The 26,340-nt window shown below is 36.7% G+C and overlaps 1 protein-coding gene across 1 annotated transcript in view; it reads left to right on the plus strand.

Annotated features, from left to right (window-relative positions):
* The window catches only part of UTP20 (UTP20 small subunit processome component), a 92,660-nt gene that overhangs the window by 24,099 nt on the left and 42,221 nt on the right, over positions 1–26,340 (plus strand). Inside the window, exons 17-27 of the mRNA XM_069491867.1 lie at positions 1,081–1,143; positions 1,928–2,086; positions 6,427–6,503; positions 8,091–8,170; positions 8,407–8,650; positions 13,290–13,475; positions 14,956–15,046; positions 16,439–16,524; positions 17,092–17,217; positions 22,362–22,528; positions 24,223–24,431. Coding sequence (XP_069347968.1) covers positions 1,081–1,143; positions 1,928–2,086; positions 6,427–6,503; positions 8,091–8,170; positions 8,407–8,650; positions 13,290–13,475; positions 14,956–15,046; positions 16,439–16,524; positions 17,092–17,217; positions 22,362–22,528; positions 24,223–24,431 — 1,488 coding nt within the window. The remainder of the gene's footprint in view (positions 1–1,080; positions 1,144–1,927; positions 2,087–6,426; positions 6,504–8,090; positions 8,171–8,406; positions 8,651–13,289; positions 13,476–14,955; positions 15,047–16,438; positions 16,525–17,091; positions 17,218–22,361; positions 22,529–24,222; positions 24,432–26,340) is intronic.

A 26,340-nucleotide genomic window follows, 5' to 3' on the forward strand; every position in this document is an offset into this window, starting at 1 on the left:
GAGATTAATAAAAATACACATTGTGGGTCCCCACCCCCAAAGATTCTGATTCACTAGGGCTGCAGGGGAACTGAAAAATCTGCATAGCTTTTAAAAGTCTTCTAGGTGATTCTCCTGCTCATTCAGGTGTGTAGAAATACCTGAATACTGTACGTTACTTAGGAGTAAAAAGCACTAGTTTTAGTTAAGTTGTAAGCTTAATCAACTTTTTTCCACTAATTTACAGAGTTGCAGCACATAGTGTCATAGTTCAAAGAAACAATATGGTTTTATGGATAACCTTATCTTCTCGGTCCAGTGTGGGGGTTAATTGTTCTGTGTTCTATGCATTAGATGTTGCTTGGTGTTGAATGTAAAATAAGGGATAGAATGGGCATGTATTACTCTGGTCAAATGGCGTATTTTTCTTTTTCTTTTTTTTTTTTTTTTTGCTTATTTTTTTTTTTATCATTAGTAACAATTTAATTTTACAGAATCAAAGAGTCTAACAGTATATCTTGTTAGATACAGTATGTCCTCATAATGTATACATTATTTCTTGTACAATGATATGAAATAATATGGGAAATATTCATGATAAATTATTAAGTGAACAATGCAAGTTAAAAACAACAGTTTCATATTTTTTCCCCACCCCCCCTTTCCCAAGTCAGCACCTTCAAGTGTTACCACTCCCCAAATGGTGCGCAATGCACTCATTGTGTAGGCATACCCCCATCCCCTCCCCCACCCCCCACCTCAGTCTGATGTCCAATTGGTGTCGTTCCCAGATTCGTATTTAGGTGATGATCAGGGAAACCAATTTTCTGGTGAGTACATGTGATGCTTGTTTTTCCATTCTTGGGATACTTCACTTAATATAATGGGTTCCAACTCTCTCCAGAAGAACCATAGAGATGTCGTATCTTCATCATTCCTTATAGCTGAGTAATATTCCATGGTATACATATACCACAGCTTACTAATCCAATCATGTATTGATGGTATTTTTCTTAATTCTATAAAACTTAAATCTCACTGAATCACTTTCTTCCTACGGTTAAACTTTTGAGTTTCAAACATGCATTTTACTTTCTCTAGATTCGGCTTTTGACAATAAGGATCCTAAACCATTTTGATGTTCAGCTTCCAGAATTGATGGAGGTATCTTAACTGTTAGAGTGAATCGTTTTTTTTAAAAATATAATTTTAAAAAACACATGTTATTTTTTATTTTCAAAATGATACCTTTACATAAAATTAACATCCTATATAAATATAAAAATGATATATTTTGTAATTCTTTATTCCCACCCACCAACAAGGCCACCACTGAAAATCTACCATTAATTGGTGAATATTCTTTCAAACTTTTTGAATGCACACACATAATTTAAACAAATGGTATCGTGAGGTTTTTCCATACCCGTACCTCTAGTTCTACCTCATTTCTTTTGAAGTTTGAATAGTACTCCATAGTTTAAAATATCTTCTATTTAGCCAGTTCCTTGTTGACGGATGGTTAGGTGGGTTTTTGTAGTTTTTTAATATTTTAAACAATACTACAGCGAACATCCTTACACAGATATATTTGTATAGAGGAATATTTCCGTAATGCACATTACTAGAAGCAGAATTGTATAGTGAAAGTATATATACATTTTCTTTATTTCAATAAATGTTGCCAATCAGTTTGAGTGATTCTGAGAATTACTTTCCTGTTTTTTACTTGTCATTTTTGCACTAGGCAATAAACCTAAATTATCAATTAAAAAAGTAAATGGTGTGAGGAAAAAGGAATCATTTACCAAAAAAAAAATGTTGCTCATTTAATTTAAAACATTAACATATTCCAGTTTTTCTATTTTTAGACTTTTGTCATATTTAATATTCTTTTTGGAAAAATCAAAATACTGATGTTCCTCCTTGGTTTTCTCTGGTTGCTCAGGATGACAGGCTGTCAGAACGGCAGTCTGCCTTTGCTATACTGCGCCAGGCAGAACTGATTCCAGCAACCGTGAATGACTACAGAGAGAAGCTTCTTCATTTGAGAAAACTAAGACATGATGTGGTGCAGATGGCAGTCCCTGATGGCCCATTACGAGAGGTAAAAGGAGCATTTTTTTTTTTTTTTTTTTTATGCTTTAAATTCTGTTTTGGGAAGCATACCAAGTAGTCACCAAAAGAAAAATAATTTTTTTAAAAACAAGGTAAATCTGCAATTCTCTTAGATGCTTTGAGTTAAATAGTTCTGCCAGCTTTTTAATAGTAGAAATACCTTAATATTCTTTCTTCTGAGTATGTGAGGGTGTGAAGTAGTTACGACCAGGCCTCATTCAGTTTTTTTATTGGTTTTTCTGGTGAGATAGGGAAGTGGCTGCTTTAGTGGTTTGTTTTGCTTAGGGTCTGTCTGGTGTTTCTTATCATTCAGTTGTAGCATCTAGCACACGAACGTTTTTGAATGTAAGACTTCCTATTAGCAGTTCTCTAACTCTGTGGTCCCCAACTCCCCGGGCCACGGCCCAGTACCAGACTGTGGCCTGTTTAGGAAATGGGCCTCACATCACCACCTGAGCTCCATACCACCTCCTACCCCTACACATGACATCCCATCTCCTAACCCCCCATCGCTGGTCTGTGGAAAAATTATCTTCCATGAAACTGGTCCCTGGAGCCAGAAAGGTTGGGGACCACTGCTAACTTCATCAGCCTTAGACCCTTAATGAATTGGACAATTTTGCGAATGATCCTTTATCAAAAAAAAATTTTTTTTAACCAGTTTTGTTGATGTAACAGTTTAAAAATTTAGATTCCATTAAAAAAAAAAAAAGCTTTAAAGGGGAGAGTATAAACGATTGTGGTCTGAGAGTAGGGTGCGGAAATGTGTTAAATAAGGAAGCAAAACTGACTCTTCAGTCACTGGCATCATCACCCAACGGTTTAGGTAGAGTGGTCCAGATTGCCAAGATCAAGGCCTGACTTTACCACTTAGTAGGCCCAAACTGCTCTGTGACTTTGTTTTCTTATTTGTGAAATAGGTAAAATAATAGTTCTTAACTCACGGGATTGCTGTGAGGATTACATGAGATAAATATAAAATGCTAAACAGTACCTGACACTTACCAAGCACTCAATGGTAACTATTGTGATTATTAAAATTACTCTTTTATGAAACATACATGTAACCACCTATATATAACTAGGTGCTGGTGTTATAAAAACCCAGCTCCTACCTTCAAAGCGATCATAGTCTCAGGGTCAAGATGAGCTAGGAATCACGCCGGTGCTCTGCAGTGGGGCATGTTCTATGATAAATGCGTAAGAGAGTATTCGGGAAGGATTTCTGGGAGGGGTGATGATTGGCTGCGGAGATAACATTCCATTTGAGAGGAAGAGCATGTGTAGAGGTGGCGAGCTCTGAGAGTTTACGTAGTTTATTTAGGGAAACGTAAGTAGATTGATGAGGTTGAGAGTCTCTGGGCCTGGGTAAGGAAACCTCAGTAGTCCTGTTTGATGTTATAGATATTCCCTCCCCCACCCCATTTCAAACAGTTAGTATACCTACTGTCTTCGGTTTACAAAGGTGATTGATCTGCTTATTGGCTGTCAGAAGGTAATGGTCTTTTTTTTTTCCTTAATGAATTCGCTAGACTGCATATTCCTTGAGCGATTCGGGTTACTTATTAATCATCTGAGCAGAGTGCCTTGGCCCACATAGTAGGTTTTCAGTGGAAATTTGTTCCTAGAGTGATAAGTGAATGATGAAGAAATTGTTGTGTTTGATCCCTATTATTCTCCTAGTGACATACTTTGTAATTTTCTTTATTAGATTTTTTTAAATTTACAAATGGAATATATGTTTTTATAATAAAATAACTCAGAAATGTATAGGAAGGGCCGGGCGAGGTGGCTCACGCCTATAATCCTAGCACTCTGGGAGGCCAAGGCGGGAGGATTGCTCAAGGTCAGGAGTTCGAGACCAGCCTGAGCAAGAGCAAGACCCCGTCTCTACTAAAAAAATAGAAAGAAATTATCTGGACAACTAAAAATATATGGAAAAAATTAGCTGGGGATGGTGGCGCATGCCTGTAGTCCCAGCTACTCGGGAGGCTGAGGCAGGAGGATTGCTTGAGCCCAGGAGTTTGAGGTTGTGGTGAGCTAGGCTGATGCCACGGCACTCTAGCCTGGGCAACAGAGTGAGACTGTGTCTCAAAAAAAAGAAATGCATAGGAAGGATTTTTGATACTGGGCAATCCCCTAGAAAAACAAATGTCTCTTAAATCCACCAAAAATGAGCTGGTTAAGAAAACATGGTCATTCTGTGCCAGTGTCTATTTCAAATTATGGTGGTCCCACTGGCCACCATTTTTTAAAAATTGACAGTGGTGAGGTTTTGGGTTCAGAAGATGGATATGAAATAGATAATAATAAAAACAAACACCATTTACTTTGTCTATAAAATATACAAGACAAAAATATGCTTACAAGAATAAAATAGTTCTTAATTTTGATCCTGATTTCTGCCCTTGCCATTCTGAGAAAGAACATGCTCTCTTACTTCTTGATAGTCTATTGAGAAACACGCAACATTTTAAAAACAAGGCGTTGTTTTACTGGGTTTAGGGAGTATGGGGCAGCATGGAGATGCAGAAACAGTGTGGCTCTCATATTCTTTCCATCATGCCATATTGCCGCCCTGCTTTGGGAAAATTCATTTTACTTTTCAAAATAATCTAAAAGCGAAGCAATACATTTTCTTACACAATTAATTTGAAAATCAAGTCTTAACCTCCTCACTGCACTCTTGGTTTGTGTATTTCAAAATTTCCATTGCATTAAATAGTTAAGAGTTTATCTGCCTTTAGTGAGCTCAAATAATAAATCTCAATCCTGAACAAACTGAAAATATGACCAGTAATTGTTTGGGCTACTGAATTCTTTTGTCCAAAGCAACACAGACTCTTTATCAGTGCCTTTTAATTTTGCTGCTTAAAACCGTATGTCAAACTTAAAATATAAAATTCCTGAGTTGTCTTGCTGCTCTTTGAGAATATCTTATGTTTGCACAGTGCTTTGCAGCTTCCAGAATGATACACCATTTTATAGATACGGAACTTGAGGGTCAAGGATGTTAAAGTGATTTGCTCTGGGTTATGTAGGAGTGAATGTTTAGAATTGGAACCTCGATCCACATTGTCTGACTCAGAGTCCAGTGTTTGAAATTGGATGTAATTTTATATTATTCCCAGAGATGGAAGATCCATTTATATATCAGTTGTCTACTGATCATAGTTAAAATTACTTCAGCCAGTGTTCCCTGCACATAAAGTAAGGATCGGGTGTTCCTTATATCCCTTTGTATGGATTTACTTAAGTCTCCAAGCCTCAGGTATGCTGTTGGATCATACTTTAAAAATGTTATTCATAGTCATTTTAACATCATTTGAAATGCCACTATTCTGTGGCTAGTACCAGTTGCATAGGAATTAAAGATGGAAGGACTTCATGTGCCAAGAGACAACGTGGCATGTCCCGGGGGAATTGGGTGAAGGGAGCTGCAGAAGGCTCACTTGCCCTTACTCTTGGGCTATAACCTTGCCCCCTGTGCCTGAGTCCTTATCTGTAAAGGGATCATATTTTGCAGGATGGCCTCTCTATCCTTTTCTGCCCTAGCAACCTGTGATTTCTTTTTAGCAAATGTCACAGCAGGAATGAATTTTCTGCTCAGAATTCTGTATTCTGAATTCAGTCATTTAGTAAGAATTTGCTATGTTTTCGACATCAGATTAGGTGCTAGGAATACAAAGAAAATTGAGAACACAACCCTGCCTTCAAGAGATGTGTAGCCTAGTAGGGACTAAGAGACATGTGAGCAAGTAAGTACAGTGAGGGACAGTCAGGACAGGCTTCACTGAGGACATCACTCTCAAGCTGAGCCCTAAACATCTGTCCAGGAACTCAGATGGGAAGGCTGTCATAGCCAGGCAGAGCAGAGTGAAGTAGAAATGGCGTCTGAAATAGCCTCAGACATGTGCTCATGAAGCCTCAGCTATTCACTGCATACTTTCTGGAGTTTTTTGGCATCTGTACTTTACTGACTGCAGTTCAAGTGTTGTCTTATCAGTGATGGCAATTTAGAAGGGAATTTAGTCATTAGTCAAATATGTTTATTCAAATGTACCCTTTATGTATGAACATCTGGAGTGAATTTTAATACTGTGTTTGCTATAGTGATTCTTCTGTGTTAAATAGTGAGTGACATTTTGGGGAGAGGAGGAAAATTAGTATGCAGTGAATTTTGGGTTGGTACCGACAGCTTTTTTTCTTAATGTACAAACTTCTTTCCAAACCTGAGGTTGTCCAACTCAGGATGTTTGCATTTTGGTACTTGTGTTCTGCCTTTCTATTGTATTTTATTACCCATAAACTGGTCTCCTGTCATTGCAGGTGCCGCTTCGCTATTTGTTAGGCATGTTGTATGTTAACTTCAGTGCTCTCTGGGATCCTGTTATTGATCTCATAAGGTAAGCGTGGGTTAAGTGGATAAAGCTGTTATGCTTTAACTACTGCAGAATGATGGGGCCAGGGTTATACTCCTTCTGAGTGTGATTTAAATGAATGGACATAGACAATATTTACAATCACCTTAAATCCTTTTTGGGAGAAGGTGAAGAAAAAATAAACATTAATTATTCTCTCTGATGCCATATCTTCAGTATTTCAAATGTTACATGTATGTTTCTTTGTGCATTAAAATAACTTTGGAGGACTTTTCTCTTTTTGGTTTATATAATATTTCTGTATTATTGAAATTTACAGTTATAATTTTTATAATGAGAGGTACATTATAATACTTGCATGATTTTGTTTATATAAATTGAGTCATTGAGCTATACTTTAATTTAAAAATAAGGGCTTTTTTTTAAATGAGATGCTCGGGTGAAAAAAATAAAAATAAAATAAATAAAAATAAGGAATTTTCAAAACCCTTGCTGTTTAGTATTCAGAAAATCTTTAGCTCTAAAAAGGACCTTAACAGTCATGTCCAAAGCACATGTTGTGGCTCATATTTAGAAATCTTTTATAAACATTTGTCTTCAGATAGTCTATTCTTGTTTTTTATCACACTGGAAACATGTCACATATGGCCTTTCAGAACTCCAACTATTAGTTCTTACTCTTATTTGACAGAAGCAGAATAGACAAATTCCTTTCCAGTTTGGAACCGATTTATCTACTTTTTACTACCCTTTTCGTAGCCATCAAACCAGTGTGCTGAAAGCAAGGGCCTCCTGAAATTGGCTTCATTATTTTGTTTATTGCACTTTCAGTAGGTGGGAAGAATCTGATATGTGCGTTACCAATAGCCCACTATCAAAATGTTGGTTCTTCAATCACTGAATGCCTTTAACAATTCTGCATAGTGACTAGGGTACCTTGCTGTTGGGTACATCTTTCTGTTTGGAAAGATGGAAACAACAAGAAACCTGTCAGTTTGTTTTCCACATATTTCCACAGCATATACAGTTCATGTCTCATATAAAGTTTATGCATATTCTTAGAAAATTAATGACAGAAAGTATATAGAATATTTGAGAGTATTGTCGCTAGGATATTGAACTACATATAAACACTTTACATGATCCATGTAATGTCTCTTCTTTAAGTTCTGAAAAGTGTGTTTCATGTAGTTAGTGAATGTTTATTTTGCCTCTGTGTTAATAAATATGTTTGAATTTGGTAGAGGGAAACTTATTATTTTTGAAGTTAGTTTTGAACAGAGTTTTCACTCCAAACAAAGGCCTCCTTCTTTTCTTAATGGGTTGCACCCCATGTCTCAGTCCCAGGAGTGTGTCTTTAAAAATAGTCTTATAAGGATCTACTTAAATTTTTTAAAATACCCTTTATTGCTTTGTGATTATAAAAATAATTTGTGCTCAAATGCAGGCATTTTGAAAAATAGAAAACAAGTGCAAAAGTTGTTTACAGCCCCACACTGAGAGATAACCTAATTAACATTTTGGTTATATCCTTTCACTCTTCTTTTCTCAGTAAGAGATCTCAAAATAAGAATCATAACAGACTTTTTGTTTTCTGATGTTTTCTCTTAGTTCTCATGCACAGGAAATGGAAAATAAGCAGTTTTGGAAAGTCTACTATGAACATCTAGAAAAAGCAGCTACACATGCCGGTACGTAAGGGGGCATGAGGAGGCTGGGAAGAAAGGTGTTTATTTGTTTAATTTTTCTGCTTAATTATGCATGAAATTGGGAAACAAAAAGGAGAAATGTATTACCTTTGATAACCTTTGAGTATGATTTATTGTTTCCTTATAATACTAGAGAAAGAAATGCCCTCTTTTGGGGAGACACATAGGACAAATACTGGCATTTCTCTAGTGGTTATGATGACTTTTTTCTCTTGCAGAGAAAGAATTGCAAAATGATATAAGAGATCAGGAGAAGTCCGTTGGAGATGAAAGTTGGGAGCAGACCCAGGAAGGAAACGTTGGAGATCTTTACCATAAGCAGTTAGCATTGAAAACTGACTGCCGGGAAAGACTAGACCACACCAACTTTCGATTTTTGCTCTGGCGAGCTCTGGCAAAATTCCCAGAGAGAGTAGAGCCACGGTCCAGGGAGCTTTCCCCACTTTTCTTGAGATTTATCAAGTAAGTGCTCTCTTCTAAGAATATGTCCCAGATAGGGTATGAGGAAGAGAAGGTAAGATGTATTAACATCCCAAATTGGCTAAGTTTTTTTATACATCTGTTATGTTTTCAAATCACTGGCACATCTATAAAGCTCTGACTCTATTAGACAACAAATAAACTAGTTCAGTTCACCACTTGATTTTATGTGAATCATAATTTAACCAGCCCACAAATGGCATTTAAAAAAATTACAAGTTATAATATAAGAAGGACCCTGTTGAGTTTGCTCAATATACAAAAGGCCTTGCTATTTCTTGCCTTGTTATTCATTGTTTTATTGCCTGCCCAGGGCTTGAAGGTATTTTCCAGTAACCCAAGCCCAATCACTGTTTTGAGCTTCTTAATCTTTCCTGTGATGCTAAGGAATGTACTCTGGGAATAATAAGAGCTTTCTAGAGCATTGTTTTGTTTTGACTGGATATGCTGTATGAGAGTCTGATTGCATTAAAACTCTAAAGGTGAGGAGTGCGGTGTTACAGAACAGTACTAAGCAATCAATAAAAAGTGTGTCTTCTAGTAATACTCTGTTACATGGGAAAATGCTGTAGGGTTAGGTTAAGCAGGCCATAAACTACACCATACTCAACTTGTTTCAGAAAGAGCCAGGAGGTCTGAGTGGCTTCAGCAGAGTCATCCAGGAAGAAAGTGATTAGAGATGCAGGCAGAAAGGTAGCGGGAAACCACACTGTGTAGGGCTTGTAAGTGACAGGAAGGACTTTGGTTTTTACTTTCAGTGAAATGGGAAGCCACTGGGAGGTTTAAGCAGAAGCACGACCTGACTTGTTTCCTTAAGGATTTTTTGGCTGCCGTGTTGAGTGAGAATAGGCTGTAGGGTGGCCGTGGTGAGAGCAGAGACCAGTCAGGAGGAATTGCAAGTCTGGGCAAGAAACAATGGTGACTTGACCAAGATTGTAGCAGTGAAGATGGATATTTTTTGAAGGATTTTACTTTGATAAGATATATTTTTGAAGGATTGCAACTAGATTAGTCCATGGGATTTGCCAATAGATCAGATGCAAGATGGGTGTGTGTGGTGGTAGTGAGGAACCGGAAAGAGGGAGGGAAAGAAAAGGGCGGGAGTGGAATCGAGGATGTTTCTTGAGGTGTTGGTCTGAGCAACTAGAAGAGGGTTACCATTTAATGAGATTTGGAGGAATGCAGGAATTGGAGGTTTGTGGGGAGAATCAAGAGTTCATTTTTATCCCTGCAAAGCTGGACAAATAAATAAATAATTCATTTTTAGATGTGTTAAGCTTGGGATACTGATATAGATAGCCAAGTAAAAATGTCAAGTAGGCACTGAATTTAAAAGTTTGAAGTTCTAGGGATGGTTTGATCTGGAGATAATAAACTGAGAATTATTGATATATTGTATTTTAAAGCATCAGACAGGGAATAAAGTCATCTAGGGTGTGAGTATAAAGAGAGAAGACTTCCAAGGACTGACATCAATATTTAGAGGTTGATAGATAAGGAACCAGCAAAGGAGGCCAGGAAAGAGTGATTAGAAGAACCAAGACCCCCTGGTATCCTGGAAGCCAAGTGAAGAGACTATTTCAAGGAGGGAATAATCAGTTGACTCACATGTGTTAACTGAGAAGTCAATCAGGAATCAGAATAAGAAATAACTGTTGGCTTTGAAGGTGACCTTAATCTGAGTGACCCACATGGAGGTAACCTGAACAAGAGTTGTTTTGGCGAATCTGCTAGGAGGATAGCCTGATTAAAATTGGCCCAAGACAAAATGGAGAAGAAAAATGGAAACAAGTTTGGAGAGTTTTTGTAGTAAAAAAGAAACAGACATAGAGTGGTATGTGGAGGGAAACATGGGAGCAGAGATGGAGCTTTTGTTGTTGGGGTTGTATTTAAGATTTAAGCAGCATGTGTGTGTATGATACTGGTGCAAATGATCCAGAAGAGAGGGGAAAATTGGTAATGCAAAAAAGAGCATAAAATGGCTAGAGCCATATCTCTGAATAGGTATAAGGAGATAAGACCCAGTACATAAGTGAAAAGGTTTACATGAATAATTCATTCTGACAAAGCAAAGATGCAGCAGGTCAGTAGATACGGAAAGAGTAATGATTTTCTCTTTTTCACATAATTCTTTGGTCATAAATTTATTTATAGAATAAGGTGATATTGTAGGGTTTTTTGGCCTTGTTTTAAAGGTCATATAAAACAATGTTTATCAGTTGTTTTGTGAATTACGTAGGGCTCTACATATGCCAGCTGGCATTAGTGGTGTTAGTAAGATATGAACTTCCTACCATGTTAACTTTCTAAGTTTTCCCCTAAAGGATAAGTTTACCCTGTAGTCTAAGGATAAAGACCTGACTCTAACAGCACAAGAAGCTGTGGGAGTAGGGATGGAAAGAGAGGCCTGTAACAGGAAGTAGGTCTCTGAGCTTAGGAAGACTTAGAGACTAAGATAAATAATTCTAAAAAACATTTAAATTAAGACTAGTTGGGGCGGAGCACAGTGGCTCAGGCCTGTAATCCTAGCACTCTGGGAGGCCGAGGCAGAAGATTACTTGAGCTCAGGAGTTTGAGACCAGCCTGAGCAAGAGTGAGACCCCGTCTCTACTAAAAAGAGAAAAACTAACCAGGTATCCTGGTATGTGCCTGTAGTCCCAGCCACTTGGGAGGCAGAGACAGGAGGATCAGTTGAGCCCAGGAGTTTGAGGTTGCAGTAAGCTATGATGACGCCATTGCACTCTATTCCTCTACCCAGGGTGACAGAGTGAGACTCTGTCTGAAAAAAAAAACAAAAACAAACAAAACTAGGTGGTACTGATTACCTATAAATAACACTATTACAGATGATCCAAACTAATGGAAAACCCAAATGTCACCTTTGCTTCTGACTTTGAAATATCTTTTGGAGTTTTCTTATTTTTATTTTTTGGCTAGCAATTTATATTTATAAATATGTTTCAATTAATTTGATAGTAGAACTCATTTGTGACTACCTTATAAACATTCTCTGAGAAAAACCACATTAGGAGCAAGAATGAATTACTAACAGAGAACAGCATCCTAATGCCAGGTGACATTTAATAAGCACTTACTGTGTGCTTGGCACTCTTATAGATGTTTTGTGTGAATTATCTTAAGAAATCAATGAGTGTGGCCAGGCGCGGTGGCTCACGCCTGTAATCCTAGCACTCTGGGAGGCCGAGGTGGGCGGATCGTTTGAGCTCAGGAGTTCGAGACCAGCCTGAGCAAGAGTGAGACCCCGTCTCTACTAAAAAAATAGAAACAAATTATATGGACAGCTAAAAATATATATAGAAAAAATTAGCCGGGCATGGTGGTGCATGCCTGTAGTCCCAACTACTCGGGAGGCTGAGACAGGAGGATCCCTTGAGCTCAGAAGTTTGAGGTTGCTGTGAGCTAGGCTAACGCCACGGCACTCACTCTAGCCCGGGCAACAGAGTGAGACTCTGTCTCAAAAAAAAAAAAAAAAAAGAAATCAATGAGTGAACATACTGTTCATGGAAATAGAGGTTAAAAATATGTAATATGTGGTTAAATTGAATGTTGATTGCATAATAGGGATGTTATTAAGTAGATGATGGTATAGTTTGTAACTGATAGAGCAGCTTTGCTCATTCATCCATTTTTTATTATATGCTAGATTCTGCTAGATGAGAATACAAAGTACATAGTATCCCAGCCCTCAGGTTGTAGTTTAGTATATTACTCTGGAGGTTAAATTTTAACATAGAGTTTCTTGTTACAATATCTTCACACATGGTATCTTATCAGTATATTTTTGAGTGAGGCCTCAAAAATCCATCTGATCAGTTTCCTAACATGTCTAGCCCAAGGCCCTGCATTCAACAGACAACAAAATATTAATCATTTGGATGAATGAATGAAAGTAAGACAAACTAATACATTGACTGAGAGACTTCAAGATAATATTCATTAACTACAGCAAAGAACTAAAATTAAAGGGATAGAATTTAATAAGAACAACTGTGAATACTGTACCAACTATACAAGCTTAGCTTAGAAGAGATAAAACATAAAGACTTGCCGATTTTCATTACTTGAACGTTCAGTTTGAATCTACATGGTGTTGTGGCTTCCCCGAAAGTTACAGAGCTGATAGTTCAATCTGTCTACAAGACCATACCTGGAGGACTGAATTTTGATGTGGCGCTATCTTTTTGAAAGAACATTGTCAAAGTAGCGTGTACTTGGTAGACAGTGACCAGAATGGTCCTGATGCTATACTTGAATCATTTAATATAATTCACTCCTAACTCCCCTTTCCCAGTTGTGGTTCCAGAAACAGGGAGGCTGATTTTCAGCTCAGTCCAAAATGGACTTTTCAAATATGTTCAACAGTGTAACAATGAAATGGGCTGTACAGTGCAGTTAGTGATTGACTTGTCAAATAGGGTACTTAAGAGGGACTGAATAAATAAGAATAGTGTCATAGAAGCAGCTTGACTAAGGTGTCTCTAATGTCTCTTTGGTGTGTGATTCTGTGAACCATGGACATCACTCTCGTAAATAAAATTAGGACCTTTCAAGATTGGCATTTCCACTTTATCTGTCTCATATCACTTTCTTTCCACTGTAGCAATGAGTATTACCCAGCAGATCTGCAAGTTGCTCCAACCCAGGATCTGCGGAGAAAAGGCAAAGGGGTTGCAGCAGAGGAAATAGAAGACGAACCTGCTGCTGGAGATGATGAGAAATGGGAGGAAGAGGTGATGCCCCAAGAAGAATCCTCACAGAAAAAAAAGACAAGAAGAGCTGCAGCAAAGTAAGTTTAGCATTGCTGAAAGCTCAGAGATCCCCAGTTCTAAAAGGAAGGGGAAGAGATCTCCTATAGCCTAAATGTGAAGTAGCCTTGTACAAGATATTAATAATTATTTATATGAGTGTTACATCTTCCTGGGATTTTATTTTACAGCCCAAAGAAACTGTCAGTCTTATGAGTTTTTTGGTTGGTGACCTATTATTAGTATTTTTTTCTTGTTTAGCCATAGAATGTTAACTTTGAGGGGACTTTTAGAGTCATCTAATCTTTTTATAGAGGAGAGCTTTGGAGCCTGGAGTATTTAAATACTCTTTAACTTTTGTTCACTTTCATTGCATGAGGACATTGTGTTTGTGTGCTAGGAGAACACATAATGGAACATCCTTTCTCTTATAAATAAGCATGTCAGCACTTTTACCCTGCCTTTTGCCTTGCCTCCTACTGGTAACTTTTTCCTCCTACTGTTTTACTCTCTTGTTCTCTTATTCATTTACCTAAATTGTTACAAACCTAAAAGAAGAAGTGATCATGCTTTCAGAAGTTACTTCAGCTTACTTGAAGATTGTCTGAATTGAGGTGTCTGAGATCCACTGGATTGGTGCTACTGTGTTACTTTAACACTTTAGATCTTAATCTGATGTGCCCATTTGTTGAGTATTTCCCATGAGACATTTATTAATCCATACATTCAACAATTGTATTGAGTGCCTTTAAATAAGTTACAGATGCAAGGAAAGAAGTACGTAATTCTACTACAAAGACCCAGGGAAGACTTTTTGCAAAGGAGAGGGCAACTTCAATGCTGAAAGATGAAAGTTTGCCAGAAAGCTAGGACAAGGAAGAACTTGCCTGCTAGTAGAAATATGAATAAAACAGAGACAGGAAAGATCATGGCCAAGCTTCATAGGACTATACGGTAGTCCCCCCTAATCCGCAGTTTTGCTTCATGTGGTTTCAGTTATCTGCAGCCAGCCACAGTCCAAAAATATTAAGATAGGTCTTCCTTCTTGGTAAGCAAGAGCCATAGTTACCCAAACCTGGGCCTCTGTTGCCTGACACCAGTATTTTTGTTATATGAAAGTAAAGAAGAATATATTCTACTACTTTCCTGTCCTGCAGCATAGAACCTAGACAAAGGAGTAACTCCCAAAATCATCTGAGTTCAACTTTGGAATGTATTGCTCTTTTGGTTACTTTCTTTCTAATTTTCGTTTAATTTAAGCCATTCTGAATACCTCCTGAATGATTTTCTGGGGTTGGGGTTGGAGCCTGGACTTCAGGGAGAGGCCTACCTGAGATTTGAGATTTCTGGAGAATTTCCTAAATACAAATAATTAAAACTTATTTGTATAATTAACAGTGAACCTGTGGGCAAGGTGTTTAGAGTACTTACCAGAGAGAATAAAATTGATAGTGGATACTATCAATTCAAGAAAATAATCTCTGTTCTTTCATTCTGTAACACTATTTTATTTTTGTTTAGGCAGTTAATTGCTCATTTGCAAGTTTTCTCTAAATTTTCAAATCCACGGGCCTTATATCTGGAATCAAAATTATATGAGTTATATCTTCAGGTAAGTGAAATAAATTCTTGGCACTATAATTCTTTGTGAACTTTTCTCTGTCATTTTCTTTGCCAAAGTAACTTTTAGTCTTTTAATAATTATTTGTTCAATAGGGGCCCATGTCTACATTTTAAGCACTAATTTTTTTTTTTTTAATTCATAGACATATTTTCCGTTATCTTGAGAAACAGTTTTTGACAGCACTTATTTAGTTGATTTTAAAGGCATTTTGGGTGACATAGATCAGCTGTATCAATAGTGATAATGGCAAAGCACAAATTATATAATGGGAATTAGCTTTTAAAAGAGGGTGCGAGTTACACCAAAAACATTTGGCTACTTTTTCTTTCTAGTTAAGTCTTTTTTCATGGAGGGCTAGGATTTCAGGATCTATTAGATTGAGTGAAGACAGATAGTTGGAATAATAATCTATTGCAGTCATAATATATGACCCTCAATTTCAGAAAAGGTTGCAAAAAAAATTTAATGTCAGAAGCACAGTAAGCGTTTAATGTCATTCTAAGCTATCTGGGGATGTAAAATGTTGTAGGTGAAACTTTTATCATTTTAGCAGAATATATCCATTTTCTGCCCATAAATTCTGATAGACTTTGTTTATAAAGCAGAGCTCAAAAGTCTATTGTCCATAGGAAGCAAAGTTCTTTTTTATTTTTTCTTTTCTTTTCTTTTTTAGAGACAGGTCACACTCTGTCGCCCAGGCTGAAGTGCAGTGGCCCAGTTATAGCTCACTGTAACCTTGAACTCCTGGACTCAGGGTATCTTCCTGTCTCAGCCTCCCAAGTAACTGGGACTACAGGTGTACACCACTGCACCTGGATAATTTTGTTTTGTGTAGAGATGGGATTTCACTATGTTGCTTAGGTTGGTCTCAAACTCCTGGCCTCAAGTGATCCTCCCGCCTCAGCCTTCCAAAGTGCTGGGATTACAGGCTTGAGCCACCACTCCTAGCCAGGAAGCAAAATTCCAAACTTACTAATTGGAGAGGCCTTACAACCAAGTCATCTTTCTTGACATCTTATTGACTACTGTCGCCCTCATAGGATAAGAGATTTTCCTCATTACATGATCAACCCAGTTGGCTTGAATCCATATTCACATACAGAATTGGCCCAGCCAAAAAACTGATAGACTCCAGGGTCTAGCTGGCCATGGGATGCAGATTTCAGTTTTGTTTCCATTTATTTCTTTGCATATATTCTATTCATCCTCCTTTACTTTCAGGAAAATGTAAGGCTGTTGTCAGGAATCAGCTTTAACTCTTATCTAAATATTTAGAATTTAGAAAATCCAATTTAGCAAATTAACACAAGTAAATTGATATCCCATGGCACATGTATATATGTGACTTCATTAACTTATTCTGCAAAATATCATTCTTAGTTGTTGCTACACCAAGATCAAACGGTGCAAAAAATAGCCTTGGATTGCATAATGACATATAAACATCCTCATATCTTCCCTTACAGGTAAGTTACTTGAAGCTTAAGGAAATGTTATTTCTTTGGCTGATTTTTTTCTTTCTATGTAAGATCCCCTTCTAGAATAATTTTTTGAAGGCCTGGGAAGTTTCCCTTTTTTCTAAGGCTATCATATTGCTATTTCTAGGCATGAAATGAAAACTGGAAGTATGTTTGTTAAGAGTTGTTTTCCATAGATGATAAAGTAGAAAAGAAAATATTAATTTAAAAATATGTGTCGAAGCTTGTATCATTTCTCTCCCCTTGCTAATGCCGTAAAATCTTGGTGGTTACTTAGGGAATCGTAATCTCTCTAAGAACTGAAGAAAGCTTTTATGTACTGCTCCTTAAACAGTTGAATTATGGACAAAATCTAATCTCTTCTAATCTATTTAACCTTTTGAAATTTGAAAACCTGTCATTTTGGAAGAAATTTTTTTGTGAGGATTTTCCTTTATGGATGTCAACCACAATATGAAGTATATACCTTATTACCCTGTATACGTATTATTCTACTCTTGCAGTTTTAAAAAGTACTGTTGATAAAGTGATTTGTACTGTTTTCTATTTTTAAAGGGAAAACTTACAAAGGTTGCTTGAAGACAGAAGCTTTAAGGAAGAGATAGTGCATTTTAGCATTTCAGAGGACAATACTGCAGTGAAAACAGCCCACCGAGCAGATCTGTTTCCTGTTCTGATGAGGTATTTATACTGTTTAAAAACTGATTTTTTAAAAAGTTAACCACAAACATGGTTATGAGTACAGTAGTATGATTCTTTCAACAATTGTAATAGAATATTTCATTTTGTGTTTTTTTATTGCTTTTTTTTTTTTTAACTGGACCTTTTGGAGAAGTCAAATTGTTATAGGGACTAATTTAGGGTATTTTGTTCCTAACATGAAGAAAGATCTTACCATGATATTATTTTAATAATGTTAAAATTAAATGCTGGTATTTCCCTAAGTTTTACTGTTGAGGTATAGTAGAAATAATTCACCCCAGGGTCTAAATATCATGTAATATTTAATGATATTACTATTCCTTATATTATAAGTGATAGAGCATAACGATGATCCATAATTAATAGAAGAAAGATCAGGCTGAGCGCAGTGGCTCCACGCCTGTAATCCTAGCACTCTGGGAAGCCGAGGCGGGTGGATCGTTTGAGCTCAGGAGTTCGAGACCAGCCTGAGCAAGAGCAAGACCCTATCTCTACTAAAAATAGAAAGAAATTATATGGACAGCTAAAAATATATATAGAAAAAATTAGCTGGGCATGGTGGCACATGCCTGTAGTCCCAGCTACTTGGGAAGCTGAGGCAGAGGGATGCTTGAGCCCAGGAATTTGAGGTTACTGTGAGCTAGGCTGATGCCACGCCACTCTAGCCTGGGCAACAAAGCGAGACTCTGTCTCAAAAAAAAAAAACAAAAACAATATATTTACAAGAATTTTTGGGAATCATGAAATGTTTCAAAATATGATTATTCATCATATAGGTGTGCCATAATTCACTTAACCAAGCTCCTTTTGTTGAGTATTTTGCTTGTTTCTAGGTTTTGTTGTTTTGTTTTTTGCCAAATAAATAATCTTACATTGAATCTCTGAGTCTCTGACCAATTTATTAGAATAGATTCTTAATGGAAAATTGATGAACATTTGAAAAGTTTTTGATATATATTACCAAATTGCTGGCCAGAACAATTTTATTTTTTGACAAGTGTTTTATTTTTCTATATGAATCTTTGACCTAATCTCTGATGATTTACTTAGAATAGATACCTAAAAGGGAGATATATGGACATTTTACGATTTCTGATGCCAATTGCCCATTTACTTTCAAGAAGTTTGAACCACTTTATATTCCTAGCAGCAGTAGAATGTCTGTTCCTCATCATTACAATACTGGCTGTTGTTTGTTGTGGTAATTATTTGTTTTAATTCTTGCTAATTTGTTGGTGAAGAATGGTATCGTGTATAACTTCACATTTTGTAGGTTTACTAGTTAAGATGAACTGTTGAAAAGATTGTGGGTCGTTTGTGTTTATTTTCCCATGAACTGTTTTTTTTTTTTTTAGTGTCTGAGAACTTTTATTTCCTTTTTTTTCTTTTTCTTTTTTTTTTTTTCTTTTTCTTTTTTTTTTTTTTTTTGAGACAGAGTCTCACTCTGTTGCCCAGGCTAGAGTGAGTGCCGTGGCGTCAGCCTAGCTCACAGCAACCTCAAACTCCTGAGCTCAAGCGATCCCCTGTCTCAGCCTCCCGAGTAGCTGGGACTACAGGCATGCGCCACCATGCCCGGCTAATTTTTTCTATATATATTTTTAGCTGTCCATATAATTTCTTTCTATTTTTAGTAGAGGTGGGGTCTCGCTCTTGCTCAGGCTGGTCTCGAACTCCTGAGCTCAAAGGATCCGCCCACCTCGGCCTCCCAGAGTGCTAGGATTACAGGCGTGAGCCACCGCGCCCGGCCGAACTTTTATTTCCTGAAACCAGGTGAATGGTATTTCTGTCTGTTCTTATTCTTTTTGTTTTAATTTGATTATTTTATTCATCTGGAATTTATTTTGATGTATGAAATGAAATAGGTTTTTTTTCCAAATTTTTTTTCTAAGTAATTATCCCATTGTCTCAAGGCCATTTAATAAAAATAAAAATCTAAACTTTGTTTACTAATTTGAGAGCCACTTTTAATATGCATAAATTTGATGTTTATGTGTAATTGAGTCTTCTATGGGATTTTGATGCTTTTACATTAGTCTGTCCTGGTCTAATTCCATACTGGTTTGTTTACTATAATAATATTAATTAATGGCTTAAATGCATTCTAGTATATATTAGAGGAAGTCATCTCATTATTCCTTTCTTTCCAAAATATTTTGGTTTTTCTAGAATCTGGGTGAACTTCAGAACATTTCCTCAGGTTCTCCCAAAACATTCCCCCTTCTTGATTTAGGTAGAAATGGCATCAGTATATTTCCTCATTTAGTCACATCTTCCTCTTTTTGTAGTCTTTCAATGAAGTGTTTTAATTTCCTTGGCTTTTCATTTTACTCCTACATTTTGTTGTTGTAGATGGAATTTTCTCTCTTATATTTTCTAACTTATTTTTGCTACATAACTAATTATAGTGTATAAAAGCTGTTCATCTTTGCATTAATTATTTAGCCATCTATATGACAAAACTTTGTTATTAGTTTTAATAGTTTTCATCAAATTTTCTTATATTTTCTACATTGAAAAGAATCATAGTAAATAACAGTCATCAGGTTGTGTTAGTCCCCTGATTAAAAACCCTTTGACATCCCTTTTTCCTCAGAATAAAATAGACAATCCTTGCTGCGCCCTGCAGGACCTAATATGGTAGCTCCAGACTACAGCTCTAACCTGTCTCTTCCCCTTTACCACCTCCGTCGGAACCCACTTTAAGTTCTTTGCACTTGCTCATCCCTCCGTTTGGAACATACGACAGCCAACACCTCTTCTTCCTGAGATCTCATCTCAAGTATTACGCTGTTTATCAGAGGTGCCTTCCTTGACCACCTCTATATAAAATCACACCTTCCTCTTTTACTCTCTCTAGTCCCTTACCTCACTTTATCTTTATTTTTCTTACTGTACTTCTCATCCAACATAGTCTCTTTCTTATTGCTTTTCTCCCCTGCTGGAAGGTAAAGCCCATGACCCTTAATAAATATTGGTCGAATTAATTTTGTGTTCTCTTTATATCATAAAGATATAAAGCCACTTTTTTTCTGTTTATTAATCAACCTGTTGCCTACATAGCCTAGAATTAATTGGTAGTAGTGGTAGTGATTATCTTTGTCTTGTGACTGGATTTAACAGCAGTGCTTCTAGAGCAGTCGTTCAGTGGTCTACTCATTCTTGGTAGGAGGGTCCCTGAGACACTGTCACAAGGTCAATACTTTTTTATACTACTACTAAAACATTATCTTTTTTCACTGTGTGACATTTGTCCTGCCAAGGCAAACACAATGGTGGGTAAACTCCTGGTGCCTTGGCACGTGAATCAGGACAGTGGTACCAAACTGTACTAGTCATTCTTCATTGCCACATACTTAGAGTTATTTAAAAAAAAAAAAAAAAAAAGCTAGCTAGTTTTACTTAATGCCCTTAGTGAATCTTGACCCTGAGTACATTCCTTTTTTACTATTCTGTATGAAAAATTGAGGAGTATGCATAAAATACTTTTGCTATGCACTGGTTGTCTTGAGGAATACCACTTGTGTGAATATTTGATTTACATGCTGAACTACCCCTTTTTTCACAAAACACCATTTTTTCCTGGAAACTGATGGACCTTGATTCTTTTCAAACTTGGGTATTTCACAGGAATTTTCTTGAACACGAATGCAGTCAGCCTGCCACTTCAAGGAAAACAAGTGATAGCATTTGTTTCCAGTGACTAAATTTTAGCATTCAAGTGAAAATTAGGGTTTTGGAAAAATTTTGTCTGCTGCTGTGAACTTGACAGCTTAAAGACTCTTCTAATGAGATGGGTGGTGATATTAACAAATGTTAATAAACGTATTTCTTTTTTTGGTTTACAATGAAATGGATCAGCATTTGACATCTCTGCATAACTCAGTAAAACAATGTTTCCCAAGTAACTTATGCATGTTACAGAATTTACAGAATCATGTATGAGTAAAAGATCTATTCAAAGTGCAAAATGGAAAAATGGATCTCAGTGTTCATCAAGTTTGTTGATAGGGTTTCAGATTCCACAAGGCAGTTACCCTTTAAATTTGTTGAGGTGTAATACAGTATTGAAGTGGAATATCCATGATTATCTGGAAGTTTTAAAAATATTTCTCCATCTACATGTCTGTGTGAGGCTAGATTTTCTTCAACCCTGATATATTATTACAGTAGATTGAATGCAGAGGCAGATAGGAGAATCCAGTTATCTTCTATTAAGCCAAACAAAAAAATAAATAAAACAATGCCACTAGTCTCACTAATTTTGGTGGGTAATGGGGGGGAGATTTAGAAAATGTAATTATTTTTCACTAAAATATATTATTTAACATGTAATAAGTTTATTGTTAATATTTTTAAATGAATTAATAAGCCAGTATTTTTAATTTCTCAGTTTTAGTTTCTAACATAGTAACTATCAATAGTAGGTAAAACTCACATATACAAAAGCTCTTTGAAGACGTCCATAATTTTTAATAATGTAAAGCGGTCCTAATACCAAAAAGTTTGAAAACCACTGTTTTTGAATTCTGAATAAGGCATTAAGTTGTATCATGTTAAGAAAGTAGCTTTTGTTATTATTTAGGATTTTATCAGGAATAGATGTTGAATATTATAGAGTGCCCATTGAGCATATATTAAAATGATCATATTAACTTTTTACCATGAAATATTGATCTATATTAATCTAATAGATTTTACTAATGGCTCTTTCTTGTATTTCCTGGGGTAATCTTTATTTGATATTAGTGCAACACTGACTACTGTAGTTAGAAATGTTGTGTTTTGTGTTTATAAGCAAGATTGGTTTCTAGTTTTTTTTGTTTTTTTTTTTCATTAACGCTTCTCCATATCATGGTTGTACCATGTGCGACATAACACCCTGCTCCCTTAGCCTGATTTTTTTGTTTTTTTCTTTTTGCGTTTTTTTTTTTGTGTGTTTTTTTTTTTAAATAATCGTTGATTATTTCAATGTCTATGTTAAATATCTAATTTTGGATTTCATTTTTCCATCTTTTATAATATATCCATTTAAATCTGTTGAGTCGCTCTTTAGGAAAACAAAACAACTTGTGTTATGTTTTAGAATTAATGTGCAAACAAATAACATTCTTTTGACTTTGCAGAATTTTGTATGGGCGAATGAAGAATAAGACTGGGAGTAAAACTCAGGGGAAATCTGCTTCAGGCACCCGGATGGCCATCGTTCTGCGGTTCCTGGCTGGGACCCAACCTGAGGAGATCCAGATATTCTTAGACCTGCTGTTTGAACCTGTGAAGCACTTTAAGAACGGTAGCTATCAACCGCCTCTCATTCCAGATAGGTGTCATCTGCGGTGGACTTCTCACATCCCAGGCTAGGTTTCCCATGCTCCTGGACATCTCTCTGATGGGATTGTTCCTCCCAACCTCAATGAGGGTCTTTTTGCTGAAGTTCAGTTCATTTTAAACTTTAATTGAATTAGGTGAGATTCACAATTGACCCTGGGGATTATCAGCACCTTTGTGTTAGTAAGCCCCTGGTTAGAAGATATGTCATTTTTTGTTGTGCATTTAGGCCACTTGAAAAATGGTGAATACTTACATAGTTCAAACAATAGATTTCTTCTAAGAAATTCAAAGCATACAGCAAAATTAATCTTGATTGTTTTGGCATTCATTCATTCACTGAGGCTTTCATCTGTTGAGTAATGACTTACTAAATACCTCCTGTTCCCCAGACACTCTAAGTTAAAAACAGAAAAGTGAGGATAGACCAGACCTTCCTGATTATAAAACCTCTACTCTAGTTTCACAATTGCTTTGCTTTACTTTAGCCAAACACGGAGATTTATTTATAAGGTAGTCTGTTATATTTGTTTTGTATTTTTTCTACGATAATAGGTCCAGCTGTTTCCATTCAGTACAATATTGCACTATGAAGGAGATTGGCTCCAGTGAATATAAATGTTTTCATTGGGTGTATAGCCCCCATTGTAGGAGGGTGGGTATAAGTGATACCCTTAGGGCTTGACCATTGAGATGTGTGAATCGGTAAGCTTATGATCTCATGTCAGACAGTTTGAAATAAAACTCGGGCAATAACAATTCAAATCTTTTCTGTTAATTCTGAAATCAGTATAGCAGCAGCTGTTTATAAGGTACTATTGTTTTATCTATTAACCAGGGGTAATAAGAGAAATAAAACATTTAATTCTCAGCCTTTAAGAGCTTATAATGCGGCAAGGCAGTTTCTGTGAAACTGCCGAACTCAGCATAGCTCAGTGAAAGATGAGAAAAAGAAAAATGTATGGGGCCAGGCGCGGTGGCTCACTCCTGTAATCCTAGCACTCTGGGAGGCTGAGGCGGGAGGATCACTCGAGGTCAGGAGTTCGAGACAAGCCTGAGCAAGAGCGAGACCCCATCTCTACTAAAAATAGAAAGAAATTATCTGGACAACTAAAAATATATATAGAAAAAATTAGCCGGACATGGTGGCACATGCCTGTAGTCCCAGCTACTCGGGAGGCTGAGGCAGGAGGATTGCTCGAGCCCAGGAGTTTGAGGTTGAAGCTAGGCTGACGCCACGGCGCTCTAGCCTGGGCAACAGAGTGAGACTCTGTCTCAAAAAAAAAAGAAAAAGAAAAATGTATGGAAAGTTGCCAGGTGGAATAAAAGACTATTAATAACTCAGGTTTCGAGGAATAGTATACAGAAATTGGGTTAGAATTGGGCTTAGTAACTTAGCTCTATCACAAATTTCTTACCGTCCTTCATCTCTCAGTCTCCTCATCTGTAAGTGGGAATAGTAAAACTCACCTTCCCTAGCTCACTGAACAGTGAGGAAGAATCAAAGGGAGATAATATATGAGAAAAGTACAGCATCATCCATAAATCATTATATCAATAGAAAATACTGTATTATTGAGGGAAATTGAAAGAAAAATATAAGTCATAATAAACTAGCATTTCATTTTCCAAGACATCTCTTTCTCTTTGTTTTACCAGGAGAGTGCCATTCTGCAGTCATTCAAGCAGTAGAAGATTTGGATTTGTCTAAAGTTCTTCCTTTGGGTCGTCAGCATGGTATCTTAAATAGCCTCGAAATAGTATTGAAGAACATTAGTCATCTGATACGTGCATACTTACCAAAGATTTTGCAGATATTGCTCTGTATGACATCAACTGTGTCACACATTCTTGACCAGCGAGAAAAAGTGAGAGACTATAGATGCTTTCTTTCTTCTTGGGCTACTAAGAGTCTGTGTTTTACTTGGGAATTGGGTTGGGCCTGAATTATTAACATCCTTCCAGGTTAAATCCTTGCATAACCTCTTTAAAACAATCTTTCATATATGAGAATCTCAATTGTTATAAATACTCATGCATGACTAGAAAATGCAGATTGTATCAAGTGTATATTTTTAAAGGGAGTGGCATAGGAGTGAGTGGGTTAGTTCTATATAGTTCTTAGAAACCCAAGGCAGGGGTGCCTGAGCTAACATTTTGTAGATTTTAATTTCCTAGAGGTGTAAGATATCTTCCAACTCTCATTTCTCCAGAATGGTTAGAGAATGAATAGGCCATTATTATCATCATCTTTGTTATTCTGAGACAGAGTTGCCAAGAACTCTTTATAAAGTAAATGCTTAGGTACAATAAGTGTAATGTTTTAAATAAATATAAGCAGCAAGATCAGGCAAGACAAGTTAGCTGGCCAACTGCCAAAAGATGCTCAATGAATATTTTCTGAATTGTATTCAAAACAGTGTATTTATGTTCTGTTGAAACAGGTCTGTGGACATGAATGTACTCTTTGGAGTTTAGGGAAATAATCCGTGTCTTTATGGACTTAAGGCTTCTTGGAGAAAGCAGGACTTGAGTAAAGGTCCAGATTCAGATTTCTGCTGTTGAGTGTCAGCTAATAACAAACAGGCATTGTTACTTTTAATTTGGCTAAAATTCATTTCATTTGATTTATGGATATGCCCAGTGAACTGCCTTCACATATGGTTATGATAAGTAAAAACTGACAGCCAAAATTTAGGCAACTTTTTTGGGCTATGCATGGATATGAATCTGCTTTAATGATGAAATAATCTCTGATTACCAAGATCCAGAGGTTTAGAACACTCCTTCCATTTTGGTAGGCACCATCTTGTTTCCCTCAGTCTTTTGTTCATTCCTTCAGTAAATGTTCATTGAGCCTCTAGTATGTTTCTAAGCACTGGGAATGGAACAGTAAACAAAGCAAACAAACATTTCTGTGCATTTATTTATTCGGTAAATACTTACAGAGCACCTACATTGTGTCAGACATTGTTCTAGCTGGACAATGAGACATGTAAGGACTCCGTATCATGGGGAGAAAAATAATAAATACACAAATAATTGAATAATGTCAGATGATAGTAAGTTCTAAGATAAGCATAAAATGAGGAGACCCTCTGCAGATCTCTGAAACTCATTCTCTGCAGCAGTCTCCTCCCCAGTATTCTGCCCTGTGAGCTCTAGCTGCCTTCAGCTCCGTATCTTCATCTCAGGATCCTGGACTCTCCCTGCACTAAGGCCTGACAACTCTCCAGGCAGTAAGCTGGGGAAATCACAGGGCTCATTTCATTTGTTTTCCTTCTCTCAGGGATCACTGCTCTCTGCTACCTGATGTCCAGTATCTGAAAATTGTTGTTTATATATTTTATTCAGTTTCTGAGTTGCCTAAGAGGGGAGAGTAAATCCATTCCCTCTTACTCAATCTTGGCTAGAAGCAGAAAACCAGAAGAAGGGAGCATGTAGAATGGTCCTCGGACTAACACAGGGCTGAGAACAGTGTATGTTCCCAACAGCCAGAGCAGAAACCTCATAATACAGGGGCCACCAGGAAGTTTTCAGAAGGGGATTGCCTCAGCAGTGGAGCCAAATTAGCCCTAGAATGAAGGCTACTCTGGACCCTACCCTACAAAACTTGAAAAAGTTTAACTTTTTCCAGGTAAACTGTATCCCAGAGTAAAGTCCAAAAACTTTTAAATGATTTAAATGAAAATAAAATTTATAATGTCTGACACCCAGTCAAATATTATCAGGCATACAAAGAAGGAGGATAATTCTACCCATAATGAGGAGAAAAAG

This window comes from Eulemur rufifrons, chromosome 16 (assembly GCF_041146395.1).
Source record: "Eulemur rufifrons isolate Redbay chromosome 16, OSU_ERuf_1, whole genome shotgun sequence".
NCBI classification, from domain to species: domain Eukaryota; kingdom Metazoa; phylum Chordata; class Mammalia; order Primates; family Lemuridae; genus Eulemur; species Eulemur rufifrons.